At 40.4% G+C, this 16,199-nt stretch overlaps 1 protein-coding gene across 4 annotated transcripts in view; it reads right to left on the bottom strand.

The window, feature by feature from the left end:
- Positions 1-16,199, bottom strand: part of LOC116433699 (uncharacterized) — a 36,879-nt gene that overhangs the window by 5,975 nt on the left and 14,705 nt on the right. For 2 of the 4 annotated variants that reach the window (XM_031992093.2, XM_031992111.2), the window contains exons 5-18: positions 14,662-14,826; positions 13,602-13,787; positions 12,907-13,083; positions 12,599-12,764; positions 12,379-12,487; positions 12,164-12,290; positions 10,363-10,429; positions 10,194-10,300; positions 9,936-10,111; positions 9,435-9,549; positions 9,057-9,247; positions 8,836-8,989; positions 8,326-8,543; positions 707-816 (exon numbers count right to left, since the gene is read on the bottom strand). In XM_031992093.2, coding sequence (XP_031847953.1) covers positions 707-816; positions 8,326-8,543; positions 8,836-8,989; positions 9,057-9,247; positions 9,435-9,549; positions 9,936-10,111; positions 10,194-10,300; positions 10,363-10,429; positions 12,164-12,290; positions 12,379-12,487; positions 12,599-12,764; positions 12,907-13,083; positions 13,602-13,787; positions 14,662-14,826 — 2,068 coding nt within the window. The remainder of the gene's footprint in view (positions 1-706; positions 817-8,325; positions 8,544-8,835; positions 8,990-9,056; positions 9,248-9,434; positions 9,550-9,935; positions 10,112-10,193; positions 10,301-10,362; positions 10,430-12,163; positions 12,291-12,378; positions 12,488-12,598; positions 12,765-12,906; positions 13,084-13,601; positions 13,788-14,661; positions 14,827-16,199) is intronic. The other 2 variants (XM_076371408.1, XM_076371409.1) reach the window with 2 other exon arrangements.

Raw genomic sequence — 16,199 nt, 5'->3', positions numbered from 1 at the left:
AAACTGCTAACGAGACATATAAGAAATAAACCGATAAACTATATTTCTAAAATTATATAATACAACATTAACAATTAATTAAACAACTGTATTTTCTTCGTGTATCGTCGAAGCGAAAACAAAAGATCGAGCAACGCTTAGTCTTCCCACGAATTGTTTCCCAAAACCGAAATGTATAGGTAGATAATTGAATTATTCGAATAAGACATTGGTATGGTTGTTTTCTTTCCGAATATTCATGCAATAAAGAGTTTTCAGAAGATTGAAAAGTTCTCGACCGCGAACAGCGAAAAACAGTTGGTTTTGTTCGAATTTCTGCGACTCCCGAATTTAGACGCGCGAGGACGGTTTGAGAACCCCTGCTCTGTAGGTCGGGCCTATAGACTAATGGCCCGCGAGAGCGACAAGTCTCAACATTTAACACCTGACTGGAAAACGATCGTTCGCCCTTCAACGAATCATTGTCGAGGTTGTACGGCGTTCGAAGTCGACTTTATATAATACATCCGACGTGTCCAATCCCATTTACGCTTTTTATAACTCCTTTGTGGCCAGAAAAATTGGGTTGTCGCGTTTAAAACGCGACTGATCGACCGCGAACGTTTACGTTTATGATCTCCGGGGAATAAAATTGATTGTTATTCTATTGGAAACACGAATTCTTGCTGCTTGGTAGTTGATAGTATCGATACTCGTTCTACGGTACCTTCGAATTCCGTCTCGATCGTGTCTATCGTCTGCGGCCGGTAACTTTCCTGCGGAAGGAAGTGCTTGTTCTTCTCGTTGTACTCCTCCTCGCTCACCACCGCTTTGTCTCTGAGACAAGAAGAACAAGGGGAACGATTAGAAACGAAAATATTGTGACATCGGTGCATGGTGCCGTTCTCTAATCACGAATATCGGGTTACGCTTTATGCATAAAATATGGCTCCGATAAATGTCGAGGTCGACAAGCGCCATGAACGCCCGCCATTGTTTGCAAATACTTGGGCCTTTGTTGAACTTCAGCCCTTCATTATTTAGAACTGGTTGGAACGTTTCAGGAATTTGCCTAATCAATGAAACCGCATTATTGAAATTACTCCTGGTGAATTTTCCTTGTTCGATCGTTTTCAAAGATACTTGACAGTGAATCTGACATTTATTATACAGAACACTGCAGATTCTGTTGAGATATTGTAAATCGATGGACAATGGAGGTGCGGGAGAATCCGAAAATATCGAATGAGATCCGAAGTCCTCAATCCAGTTGCTAAATCATTTCAAATGTTCTATTTTTCCTATTGATAAGTCTTCAGTAGTTCTACTATTAACAAGTTAATTACCACGAAAATCTTGAACATTTCACATAATTCTCATAGCAAAGATAGACAGGAACATGAATTATTCATAATCCTTAACACTATCAACTTACGTCATTACATTTTTATTCAACATCAATCACCTTACTACAATTATTTCCAATTCAGAAGCGTCGATACTCATCCCCATCAACGTGCTAATAAATACCATAGTTTCAAAGTCACGATACAAAACTACATGAAATCGTCAAAGTAATCAGAAATCCCGAGGTTCTCATATCTGGATCGATCCCTTCGCAATCATCGATTTCCCGCGCACCTCCGGTGAACGTACATCGTGTCGTTGCTCGTGTTCAACGTCAACGGTATCACAGGCGTGGTGTTGGCAGTAGTGACGATCGTGGAGATCGAATCCTCGTCCTCTTTCTCGGCGATCCCCACGGACCGCCGGCACCGGAACGCGCAAGGACAATAACGGAGAACAGTGTCGGCGATCTTGTTCTCTCTCCGCCAGGTGTTCGCCGATCTCCCGTCGAACCTTCGATCTTTCATCGTCGCGGAATCCTTCGAGGCCTCCTTGGCGTCGTCCGACCAAGCGCAGTATTTGAAGATCATCGTGATCCTTGCTCGTCGATCATCTACGATCGCGATCTTAACACATTCACGACCGCATACGTCATTTACGAAAGTAGCTGAATACCGGTATTCAGTATTAAGTACTAAGTAAATGTGGAATTATGTTGTCGATATTGACACTGGAACTACCAAATAGATCAAACTGATCCGTCTCTACGTTCTTTTTTCCGAAATATTAAAAAGGTAACAGATCTGCGGAATTACTAAGAAATTGATACAGTAATGGCCAAATTGAATCATAAGTCAATTGAAATCTTTGTCTATAGGAACTCTAGAAATATGGCTACTAAGATTTACTTAGGAAATTATTATCTATAGGAACTTTAGGAATATGGTTACTAAGATTTACTTAGGAAATTTCATCTATAGGAACTCTATACGGCTACTAAGATTTACTTAGGAAATTATTATCTATAGGAACTCTAGGAATATGGTTACTAAGATTTACTTAAGAAATTATTATCTATAGGAACTCTAGGAATACTAAAATTTGGGAAGCTCCATCTGACTACTCGGTTGTTCTAGCGTTAAGCTATAGAATTTAAAGTAATGCAGAATCGAGTAATCGGTATTCTTCTAGAAAATGTAAAGTAATGTACTACGTTAAAGGAACTTGAAATGACTACGTTACCGATATTCAGCTAGAAAATATAGAAATAAGGCAATCATTTACCGATACTCAGATGAATTTCAAATTCCGTAGGATTACGTTACAGGCGTTCGTCTAAAAAAAATAGGAACCAGGTATAATTTTAGAAGCGAAGTTATAAACGACCAAGAGCTACGTTACCGGTCTCGAATGTGTTAATAGCGCTGAGGGACGCACGAGACCCCAGAGTAATCAAGCCGACAGCACTCCGCAACCCCAACAACGCTCGCGTTGGACGGACAAGTGTCCCATCGATCGCGATCGTGGGTCCTCGATTTCCGGCGGATGGCACCGTTCACACAGTTTAAAAACTTTGTCCCCGATTTGTCCGGCACCTTCATTTTCCCCTTTTGTTGCGGTTAATTCAATGTTCTTCCTTCGTCGAGCTTTTCGCGACGAAGCTCCTCGATAGTTTCACAACCGAGCATCGCGTTTATCCTCGAGATAAAAAATTATGGGGTTCGGATCTGTTTTCAATTCTCGAAACTCGAATCTGAAGCTTCCGCGAAATTCGAAAGTCTGGAAACTTTCGGAATTTAATGAATTTTAATTGGAGTATCGTGCTTTCATTCCGACAATTCTCTTCAACCCCTTGCACTCGAGAATATTTCTCGCAGCAAATATTCCTTATTTTCTGATGAAATATCAATTAATATAATTTTTTTACAATTAATACAAATAATACCTTGCGTAAATTAAGTGACGAAACTATTTTATTTCGATGTTCCATGTGTTGGTAGATTATAGAAATTTTAACCCCTTAACGCACAGTTTTTTTTTTAAAAATCAATTTTGATACACTGCGCTTTTGTTCCATGGAGAAAGGCTATATTTTATTCTCGAATAAATAAGTGTTATAGCTTACAATCCTATGTAAATGATAATTTTCAATAAAACGATTTTTGGCCTGTTTAGCGCGCTCGAATTAACTCGAGCGTGCAAGTTAAGGGGTTAATATTGAATTTCGTTGGGTTAAATCAAATAGCGAGTGAAAGTCGCCTCTCGAGTGAAAAGGGTTAATATCGAGCCGAGCAGGATCCACGATTATTACCGGTCTATTATAGGAACAACGTTCCTCGTGAATTATGCAGCTCGGCGACAAGGTAAACAGAATACGATAACAAAAGCATAAATCGGGAAGAAGCCGTTCCGAGCCGCGATTCGAAATTCACCGAGGGAACGCGATGGAAATTCAAGTGTATCGCGCGCCCTTATCTCCGTGTACTTTAATAATCTCTATGACGAATAGGGGCTATGGCCACGGCCAATAAATCCCGCGCGTCCAGACGTATGCAAATCAGCTGCCACCCACTCGAAAGTCTAGGGGTTGTTGTGCGTTCAACGTTCATCTTGCTAAGGTTAACGAATGATCGATTAACAACCTGTTATGGGGTGATTATGTCTGACGGGGGAGCTGTAATTCGGATAATTTTCTTTCTGGGCGACTCGCGGCGTGATTTTTTCGCGACTTATCGCTCTATAGGGTGTTCCGTATATTGTAACGCAAAGGGAACGGAATTATTCTGTGCGAAAGTGGGAAATATGAAATATTTTTCTATGAGTTTCTGAGAGTAGGATTATTCTATGTGGAAAAATAAATGGACAATGTGTAATATTATGTTTTCTATTACTCTGATGATATATATTACCGTGATTAATTAGGTAATAATTAATACTAGTAGCTACTAATTTTCGTGAATCTTCTACATGATTTTATTCAGTGTTTTCGATTTTTCCATAGACATTTCCATTACTACGATTTAGAGAATGTTATCGATACGAAATCGTGCGTTACGAAATTTATATCAACCCTTTGCACTCGAGAGGTGACTCTCAGTCATCATTTGATATAACAAAATTACAAAGTGTGATATATCACATTAAGTTTCGTATAATGCATCGATATACGAAATATTTCTATGAAATAGCTTTGTTTCTTAATTTACGTATGTTTTCTCATTAGTTCGTTTCAAACGTCATCTACGTCTCATAGGAAAGTGTCGAATGTTTCTAGTGAAAAGCTTCCGAGCGCAAAGGGTTAAAATTGTCGTGTATCGTAGAATGATCAGCAAATCGTCAGTAAAAGGGTAGAAAATTTCATTTAGCGAACGGATATACCGCGAAATTGTAGATTTAGTAGCAGAAACGTCTACAGACATTGTGTACACAATATTCCGTCGCGAAATAGTTATTTCCTTTGATATTTCCGTGCCCCGTTACCCTTTCGAACAATGTAGATCTCAATCATTCTTATAGACGCAAAATTCCGATCTTAAACATGAAAGACTTGAATCTACGGAATAATGTAGAACGTTGTGTCACAAAGCAGACTTCCGTACTCTTCAGTCATGATAAAACAAACAAAATGACTCATTCCTACCTTCTCTTTTTTGCAATTATTGAAAAGATAATATAAGAGGTAAGAATTAATCATAAATCAACAGAAATCTTGGATACTTTTGGAGTTTCTATAGAAAAATTTGTCGATTCGACTGCTATTTGTTTCAACCCTTTGCACTCGGAAGTTTCTCAATAGAAATATTTGAACATTGTCGGATGAGATAAAGACGACATTGTTTAAAACTAATTTAATGATAATTCACAAATAAATTAAGCAACGTGAAAAACTGAAGAATTCATGAAAGAATTAGTATCGTATCAAGCTTTACGATGACGTGTATACTCGTCGAAGGACGAATGCACGTAGAGTATTTACTGAAAGATCAAAGCGAAACAAAGAATTACATGTTTACGCGAAAAACTAAAGAATTAGTATCGTGTCAAGCTTTACGACGCGCATACTCGTCAAACACAGAACGAACGCACGTAAAGTATTTAACGAAAGATCAAAGCGAAACAAGGAATTACATGTTTACGCGAAAAACTAAAGAATTAGTATCGTGTCAAGCTTCACGACGCGTATACTCGTGAAACACAGTCAACTGGTTAAGAAACTCCGGAACGTCGGCGAACCGTCGATCATCGAAACGTCCGCGGTTCACTCGGCTATCAATTAGGGGTGGCGAAAATTGTTTAGAGAACGTCGTTGAAATGCAAAAACGGAACCGCACACGCGTGCACGCGGCTGAATTATCGGCGAGCGAGCCGTCGAATCGCAACGTGCAATAACTTGCCGCGAAACAAGAATTCTCGGGGTAGCTCGCGTTCCTCGCGCGGGGGCAGAAACTCGAAAGGGGCGCCGAGGGGGCGAGCGTAATTGCAACGACGCGACAAATGACGACGCACGCACGACTGTGCCCCACGTAAACGTCAGACGTCCCGATGCTGACCGCTGCCCCTACCTTCCAGGTAATTCAACCCCCTTCCCCCGTGCCCCTACCTCCTCTCTCTCTCTTTCTCTCTCTCTGTCGCTCTCTCTCCTTTTTCCCTTCTACCTGTTTCACCTGTAACCACGCGATACCATATCGAATGGCTATACACTGACCGTAGCTCGCCGGCCACCCCTTTGGACACGAGGGTGGAAACTCGTGCTGACACAGGCGTACGCGTTTCAGGTGAAAATGACCGGCTATCGACTATCCCCGCTTCACCGTTTCCATTGTTCTTTTCCCTTTTGCTTCGTGGTTCAGAATTTCTTTGTTTCTGTGGCTCACCCCTTCTTCTCGTGTTGGAGTCGAGGTGAAGATTTTAACACGTTGAATGCCGCACGATTTTGTAGAGCGAAATACACAAAATGGAAGGAACATATTATTAAATTATTTAATTGAATTGCGTTGTCTATAATATAGAAATATCTTCAAATAATCGTCATTTAATTGAGTGAACTATGGTAATTCGATTTGGTTGGGGTCACCGGTGACCCCCATGGCATTCAACGTGTTAATTGGTTTTTATATGATTTCAATTGACTTATATGCGTGATGCTGCATCGATTCGTTTAACACTAGAACTACCGAGCTTGATACGATTGAAATGTAATCGCTATGAATATTGTAGTAATAGATTATTTCCGGTTTCTTCAGACATTCATTATAGCATTCCAGTGAAACTATTTATTTTCAGAATCGTTTCGAATATTCAATGCTTCGAAGATATCGATAATTGCGAAACAAATCGAAACCACTCATTTTGACTGGTACAGCAGTTCTAGTGTTAAGAGTGTTATTGAAAAGCAGTCGTATTTCAACAGTTATGAAAGAAAGTTTCTTTGAATAGATAGTATTCACAGCATTCGAATTCCTCGAAGGAAAGTAGCTTTTTCAGTATCGGGATCTTAAGTATCATGTTACAATATTGCATGAATTAATGTCAATTTCAGGGCACTTAACGGTCGTACGACATCGCGCGAATGAAATATTAATGAACTTCCACCACCGCCGGAGTAATGAGGTTCAATTGTTATGTGGTTAATGTTCGCCGGTGTTTATTTAAAACTCCGCGAAACGTAATTAACCCGGCGTATATACTCGAGCCGCTACTCACGCGACGTTCGTAAATCAACGAGAGTGAAACGGGACCAGGAATGTTCTCGGCGTATCGCTGCCCGTTTATTCGCCCGGTTGGATTGCTTTTTAAACGGATCCTCGTAAATAGTCATGACTATAAAAATCAATTTTCCCGGTTGCATTTCATCAGCCTGCTTCCTTTTTTATTTCCGAAGAAGAAAACGCGTCGCGCTAAGAAGCAACCGTGTCAAGGCCGAAAACGATTATAACGATTCAATGACTCGGAATAAGAAATTGATCGCGTTATCAATTTACAGTAGAACCTATGAGTAAGGGTTGAAACCCTTTAGCGTTACAGGGTTTCACGTGAAATTCCCCTTTTGTATACTGGTACAACTTGTGTTAGTAATGAAGCTACCAGAGTCAAATTGATCCACTACAGAATTATTTTGTTAGTATTTAAATTATACAGATTCTAAATTAAATTTGTGTATTTGTACAGATACAAGACTAGAAAGTCTTTCGAATATTAAGCGACGTATTGTTCTAGCTTGTATAAAACATTAAAAATAAGTTATTTCAATTGTCTGCCAGAGAAACTGATCTATTAAGTTCACTCTAATCGTTCCAACGCGTCAATACGGGGCGAAGGGAACTCCCCGTTTTCCAGAAACGTTCCACGGTGTTTGTAGAAGCAAGGTGAATTGACAAAATTGCGGGAAGGCACTTGTCGACTATTCATACCAGCACTTAACCGGTAGTAAAAAGATTGTGGAAAAAATTCTCTGGAAAAATGCCACTCGAGCGACGCCATGTTGTAACTCGCGTGTCGGTGGCTAACAAAGGTGCAATGCAGATAACGCCCCCATGGAAGAGGTAGAATAAATATACCGAAACAGCTGGCAGATAGAATGAAACCCGTACGTATGGTAAATTGAATGTGCTGGTATCTACTATGTACTCTGTTTTGTTATGCATATCTTGCAACGTTATACAAAGCATGTCTCGATCATTTATAAAATTGATCTACCGTCTACTGCTAGGAGATCACTTGATAGGCTGAGAAGTTCAGCTGGTTGATCTTTCATTTTTTCTCATTCAATTTTTCTGTAGCCTTTGCTTCCTAATTTACTGTTCGTTAAGTGACAAATTAAAACCATAACACTAAAATATTTCATCCTGCGTCGTTTCCCTAGACATCAAGTCATCTCCCAACCGTACACCTTTGGAATCAATGAAGATTCTGCTGCAATAATGCAAATGAAAAGCGAGTGACAAGAGAAATTCAACGAAGTGTTACAGCAAGACAAAGGATAGAATAGGTTTTACTTACATGTTGTACATGGACACAGCGTGCACTTCGTTTGGAGCCATTCTGGAGAACTGTTGCCGACGATACAGCTGTGACGGTGACAACGAGCGCAATCTCCTTCTGTAAGAGTTGGTCCGTATCGCGGGGAAATAGTCGCTTGTCTGGGCATCCGACGATATCAACTCCACGTTGTTCAATTTCTGAGCAGTGGCGTCCTTCGTCCTACGGTAGAACCTTGCCTGTAACACAACGGATACATACGCTTCTTAAAATTATTCAAAATTTAACCAAGTAGCAATCCTCATCCAACTGAACAGCTTAAAGAATAAAGAAATACAATTAGCAGACAAGGACATTTATTTCATTGGTTAAGGGATTTGTCAAAAGTTCAAGACAAATATTCTGTTACTAGTTAATAATATCAAATATCAAATGTGTTAAATAAATACTGTTACTAATATCAAATTCAACTCTGCATCATTGTGCAGTTTCCTCTAAACTGTAGATGACCCTAGGACACGTTGAACCTACTTGAGGAGATATATTCCTATCGCTGATCTCTTCGCCATTGGGATTGAAGTCTAGCCTATTGTAAGAGTGAGACAATGGTGTGGGTGCAGTTTGAAGTGGTCGAAAGGAATTCTCGTCCCCGAACCGTCCTTGTCTCCTGCTGATCGTGTTGTACCTGGAAAAGCTTAAAGTGACTACCACACTTTGTTTAGCTTTAAACCAATTTTCATAAGCCACCGTACATATCATGCATGACGAATGTTTGTTGCTGGATGTTCCTCAGCGTCGTGGACTGCTGACTGTCGGAGGAATTCGATTGGATGAACCTGGAGCCATTGTCCGACTTCCTGTTTGTCTTGTCTTTCTCCAAGTACTTGCGATAGATCCTCCTAGTGACGTCCAAGTATTCCTGGCTTGAGGTATCCGACAGATTCTGCAATATTAATTATTCATCTCGAGTCAGTCGTGATTCATTCATAACCGGACGCTGGTTATAGGTCTACAAAGCGAAGTAAACGTCTACAACCCGCGTAGTTGATATCTACAGTTCCCATTAACTTGTAGAAGTCTCCTTCGCTCGATAAACCTATAAAAGATACCTTCAACTGCTCGGAACTTACACTGCTGTCTGTGTTCACGTTGTTCAGGTTTTTTATAGAACAGAACGTGTCGTAGCTAGTATTGGTGCTGCTCTCCCGTTGACTCCTCTTCCTCCTGAACATGGTTCCGCAAGATCTGCGTTATGGGACATGTCAATCTGACGTGTGTTGAATTTTATAACTGCTATTTGGTAAATGCTTACGTCGATTTTCATTGACAAGATTATATGAACATTATTAGCCTAAAATCTAATTCAACAAGCATCCATTTTTCTAGAAATAATAGAATAACCTAATCTAAGTTCATAACAAATATGAACCCTCCAAACTGCTTGAAAACAGTTGCAAGAAAAAAACTGGCGTCGAGTAAAAATATTTACTATGACCTAACAGCTACAATATCAAATTACTGATAATCAATACTTGCTTTTGTTATGAAAGAATTAATATCAAAAACCCTGAAAATTCCCATTGCGGTCACTGCGTTAAATCATTTTCATTCGACCAACACCCATCTATTACCTAGCATTCGGTTCGTGTGAATTGACACTACTCTCCGAGGCATCTTTCAACCTCTTTTTCAAATTAACGCTGCTCAATTCTGCGTTGGCAGGCTTCTCCTGTACCGATCCAGTCTTCGCTCCTCGGTCCCGAGCAAACAACACAGGGATCCTAGAGTCTGCTTTATTGTTAATTTCCTAAAAAACCGAGCTGTAGTAAGCCACATCATCACACCTTACAACAGGTCCACTAAAAAGGCACAATTTTGCAAAAACATACCCGCTGATCGAGACTTTCTTCGACGTTCCGGTAGTTCTTGGATTCCCTCGACGAGGTCGAGACTCTAGAACGGTTCCTCGAGTTCAAGTTGTAACCGCCACCTTCGTCTAAAATGCGATCATACCACTGTTATAAATTTATCACTGAAAAACAGTAAGAATAAAATTACCATTTCCAAACTCAGTGTTAACTCCTCGACTCGGTTGCAGATTCAATTCATCCTCGCACTGAAGGTTCTGGAACAAGTACAAATTCGATCACATCATCCTCTAATCAACACTAATCCAACTAACCCTAAGCAGGTTCAATAATTGCTGCAAATTTAAGTGAGACATCGTTCCACGCGGATGCTGTCGAAAACGGCGAGTGCCATTGGCACGAGAATAATCCTATCCGCGCGACACCTTATCAAAATTTTCATGGATTATTGTCTAGTAAAGCGGCTCTATAATTCGAAAGAAAAAAAACCAAACGAAAGTCTTCGGTGGCTTGAATGCATCGTCGAATGGAACGAGGCGATCGCGACGAGATAGGCAATATTCAGCTCATGGTATTCTCAGCATAATGTGCCCAAGGTTCTCTATCCTCTTAATGTTCGGTTTAACAGAATTTGCATCTGTTTACGGGACTTAACAGGGGATCTTGCGAGAGCCAGAGTTCACGAGAAGTTAACGGTTCAACTCTTTCGTTATTTGTTCCCCGGAGTGGCCGGCGAGCATTCGCGGATCACGGGCCGATATAAACTTTAAGACATCGCTGCTTATGCAACCAGCAATTTCATATTTAAATCGCGCGATCGTGATTCGCGGCTTAAAACTGTTTTCGTATAACGCGATCGCGGCTCGCGGGGGCAACGCTGACCTCGGGACACGCGAGGGAACGTCCAGCTGAAGTTAAGCCTGCCCGGTTCATTAGGCTTGCATTTCGATAGCGGCCTCATCAAAATTGTTAATTGGAATTTCCATTTGGCAATGTGTACTAATGCTATCGATTCCGAGCGCGCGCCAAATCCCGTTCATTGACATCGAGGAGGCAAAGTGCACCGGGCACAGACGGATTAGCATTCCTTGCCCGGGCAACGGTGTACTAGATGTTTTATCGGATCGTGTGTACAGTAGTCGCAGTGTATGATATAGCAGTCGACTTATTAATATTAACGCCAGGCTGTCCGCATATCAAATTTTATAAACATTACTTTACGTTGGCTCTGATTGTCGCGATTATTAGAATCTATGCGTTGATGATCTATTTTTAACACTTTGACTGCCACGTCACTCAAATTTGGGGGACATTATTTTTTACAGAAACGTGGACATTAATATTTTTCGTGACGTATAATAATTTTGTTGGATATGTGAGATATAAGAGAGATAGTGGAGCAATTATTAAGGAGAATCTTAATTTCTCAGTTTCTGGTTAATGGAGAGAACTGTTTCGAATACATAGGAGTTTTGATGAGTGTTTACGTGGCAGTCAAAGAGTTAAACCTCTAATTTGCGAGATCTACACCAACGAATAGTAATTGTTCCTGCTGAAGGACGGTTACAAGCTTGATTTTAAATCAAAATATTTAGTAAAGTAGCTAGATCATAGAATAATGTGACTAATGTAATACTGAATCATTAATAATTATTTTCAGTATCATTTGCCTCTGTTATTAAAGAATAAGTATTACTACTCATAACGCTAGAAATTCTCGTGGCAGTCTGCGTTAGTAAGAATTGATAAATTACATTCTGGATATCTCAACCACTTGACACTAAAGCTACACTTAACCTAAATGTACAGTTGGAAGATGACTTGATGTGTAGTGAAACAAGTACAAGAGGTATCTTTGGTTTGTAACTGACGAGTGAATTAATGATTGAAAACATCAGCAATTAAGAAACAAAACCAACAGAAAATTAATGAAGAAAAATAGAAACTGATTAGCTGAATTCCTTAGTCATCAAGTAATCTCCTAGCAGTACCTGATCCTGCGACGGTACTATTTGCCAAACTACAGGATGATCTGTCTTGGGTCGCATGCCAACTCCGAGTGCAACGAGATTTGGCCTGTCAATCCATGGATTTTCAGAGCCTTTCGCGTCTTCACCCCTGAAAAGATTCAACGGAACCCTTCAATCATTTCCTATCTTCATCTAGCAAGATGATAAATGAACCACCTTGATGTTCAAGACATTACCTGGCAAGTTTCTCCTTCTCCGACCTGGTTGCTATAATTTGACCTTTGGTGCGACCGATAGCAGGTGAAACTGATCCACTTCCGGCTACGATCCAGTCCACGTCAGGCCCTGAAGAAGTGTATTCAAATGTTCAATCTAATGCTCGACATTGGAAATTAAGTGTATATTGTTGGGTATCATGGTTTGACATCTAAAGAAATAATCAAGCGTGTAGTGTACCGGTAGCTATTTGGACGGTGGGCGAGATTTGCAGTCCATACATAACAAGGCCATCAGCGGAGACCAAAGGTAACGACTTCCGGGCGAGACGTGCCCGAATAGCAGACATCATTGCCTCCCCGTCGTGGTGCGCTTCCGACGCTCGTTTTCCAGCCGCTAATACTTCCTGGAAGTGTTGTGCAATGACAGTGACAATATAGTTGAACCAGTTGACAGTCAAATTTGAATATAGAATATATATATTTTTGCTAATAGAAATTCAAAGAAAAAGCTGGTATCACTGATGATGAGATATGAAGTCAAATCACCTCTGATTCATAGATCTGAGCTAAAACAGCCAAAGTGTCGAGAGCTGCCTGTCGTACCCTGCGTCGTCGATCCCTGACCATTCTCGCCACCTTATTCGCCACCGCGTCTACTTTGAACTCCGTGCTGGGGAACGTCACCAACGAGAAGATCAGCAGCTGCAGCGTGTTTTCTCTGGTCTATGGTGAAGGAGAACGAAGATTTGAAACGGGAAAGAATGAAATTGTACAGAAATAATTGTACAGAGAAAACAGATTATATTATTATCTTATTTTCGACGTTATTAGTAAGAAGAATCGTTAATACTGCTCTCTACAAACTATCTATTCCTCAACCGCATTTCAACTAAAACATAATACAAAGTTATCAAGGAAAAAATGCAAAAAAAATTCAGAGTACAAATGAGTTAGCAATTCCTCAAACGTTATTTTCAATATTATTAGAAGAATCGTTAATACTGCTCTCTACAAACTATCTATTTCTCAACTGAACTTCAGAATGCAAATGAGTTTATTTTGAGTTCGCTATTGAAATAAGATAATAATATAAAAAAAGCAATAAGCGACTGCAGTATCTAGACGGCGTCAGCCGCCGTAAAGTAATAAACGACTGCCGTATATAAGCGGCCTCAGCCTCTGGACCAAAAAGCGGCTGCCGCATATACGCGGCACCCGTCGCGAAAGGGTTGAAACGCTACCCTCGCGTTCCTGGCGTTCAAACACTGCGGCTGCAGGAGTTCCTCGAGCAGAAGAGCCGGTCTCAGTCTGAGCATCGCGATCCTGGCCAACTGAGCGGCGCACGGTCCACCCTGCCTCGCCAAACCCCATGCCAGCTGCGGCAGCCTTTTCTTCAAAGCCTCCTCGCTGACGCCGGCCACCACCACCTGAAATGGAAACCAGGGTGAAATTCATGCCTTCATCCGTCACACGTTCGGTTTATTCCTCCCGTATAAAAGCCGGCCGTCGTAAACCCCGATTTCGAGCACTCGCGTGTGAGCCACTCATGACGGGCCGCATTTATTACCATTTTACAGGAATGCCTGGCTCAGAATGTTTCACCGTTCCGGGAAGTCCCGTGAAGTTCCGGGAAGTTCCGTGATGCGAGGTGTGAGTCAGGGTTTTTAAGGGAGCCCTGGAAAAGGTCAGGATATCCGCGAGATCCGAGGCTTTCAGGGCACTCGTGCACTTCCGGTTCTTGGGACCTGTTCGACTAGGGTCTTTAACCCCTTCGCGTATTCACTTTCGTTACTGAGCTCGTGTGCCATTTTACTGTCGACAATTTGGAAGAAATGCGACGAAATTGTCCGTTTTACTTTAAGTGGAAGTTTTATTTGAAGATGATGCAATGGTAATGGCGAAATAGTTGGTTGCTTTGATCCGTGGGTAATGAACAATCGATTGTTGTTGAATTAGTCTAGAAATCTTCACGAGTCTTTAAAAAAATCCTCGTCCGCAAAGGGTTCCTCGATGCTTCGTTAACGTTCTAACAAGTGTTCCTATTCTAATTAATTCTTAGAAACGATTATGAATATCACACAAATATCACACGAATATTACACGAATATTATAAATACTTAATGTAGCCTGGCAACGCAATCCTAGGCAGTATAGTAATGTTAAGTGAGTGGAGCTCGTGGGCATCTTGATCGAACAGCCGGCGAGAGCGAAGAAGAAAATAATATATATTTATCGAGAATAACGTGCCGCAAGAAGTTAGCGTTTAGATTGATCAGGCGCGAACGAGTTCGCCAGACTTACCTTTGCCACTGCCAGGCCAGCAGCAGCTACCCGACAGCTCCTTTCACAGCCTAGCACTGTATGCAAAAGAGATCCTAATCGGGGTTCTATCGCGATCAGCGCAGAAGACGTTCGTAAGGCCGATGCTACGCGTTCTAGGCCCCTGACACGAGCTCGCCAGTCGTCCTGAAGCAACCGAATTACAATCGAGTCAAATCATTATGGATCCAATATCAATTCTCCACTCCAAATTCACCCTTTTGTAAATTAAATACTTCTATATATATATATATATATATATTTTATTTAAGAAAACACCAAATGTTAATTAGTAAGAAATAATTATAGATCCAATATTAATTCTGCACTCCAAACTCACCCTTTTGCAAATTAAATATTTCTACATATATATTTTATTAAAAAAATCACCGAATGTTAATTAATAAGAAATCAAAGATTTCTCCATTCTCTATCATTAACACGTTAAGCACCATAGAAATTTTGACCATTTCTCCGTAAAGTCATTCTTCCATATCAAAGGGAAGCAAATTATTCAATATTTGACGTTACAATCCTTATTACACATTTATCTTACGTTATTAATCATTTTCATTGAACATCAGTTATCTCGCATATTACGATTGCTTTCGAATAATTCAGAAACATCATCGGTAACTAACATGGCGCTTAACGTGTTAATATTCAATTACTTTTACTTCTTCAAACAGAGAATGATCCAATAGCTCTACAAGTTCAATAACTCGATAAACGCATAATATCAAGAAATGAATGAAACGCAAATATGAATTGACCATTTTTCTCTATTCCTTTTGTTCCCATTATCTCGATTCCCGTCGACAGTTCAGCAGTTCGTTCACGCGTGCGTGGGGATCGTTTGGAAAGTAAATCGCGTAGAAAGTATCATTTAATACGCGATGTCGTCGGTCAAGAATCACGAGTCGTCGAGCGAACATTTATCGATCGTTGCAGCGGCGAGTCTGAATGCGATGCACTTGGTAACATCTGCATTCGCCTTCCGATTCGGCTCTATTTACACGGAAATGGTCAATATTATCGAGCTCCCATGATTTCATTAAACTCGCGGGATACTGCGGCACCACGTGTCGCGTGCGGCTCGACGCCATTATCCCGCTAATCAATTGCTCCCCTTCAAATCGAAGCGTTTCAATAATTAAAGATAAAACACTCGTGTTTCTTACAAATTAACCCTTTGCACTCGATAATATTTTTCATTAAAAATATTAGTTGTTTTCTGAAATATTCGTGGTTCTTGCAAATTAACCCTTTGCACTCGACAATATTTTTCATTAAAAATATTCGCTGCTTTCTGACTAGATATTAACGATATTTCTCGCAACACAATTGATTGTCTTCTATAAATTAAGAGATAGAACTATTTTATGTTTTATGTGTTGATGTATTATACAAGGTTTATTGTACACATTGTACATTAATTCTAGCGAAACTCAGGAGATCAGTAATTATACAATTAATTTTGAATGTAACATTTTGCACTCCAGAAGTGTTTCACTGGAAAT

Source organism: Nomia melanderi, chromosome 10 (genome assembly GCF_051020985.1).
Source record: "Nomia melanderi isolate GNS246 chromosome 10, iyNomMela1, whole genome shotgun sequence".
In the NCBI taxonomy this organism is placed as follows: domain Eukaryota; kingdom Metazoa; phylum Arthropoda; class Insecta; order Hymenoptera; family Halictidae; genus Nomia; species Nomia melanderi.
Note: the sequence above shows the minus strand (reverse complement) of the source record. Positions and strands in the feature narration are given on the sequence as shown.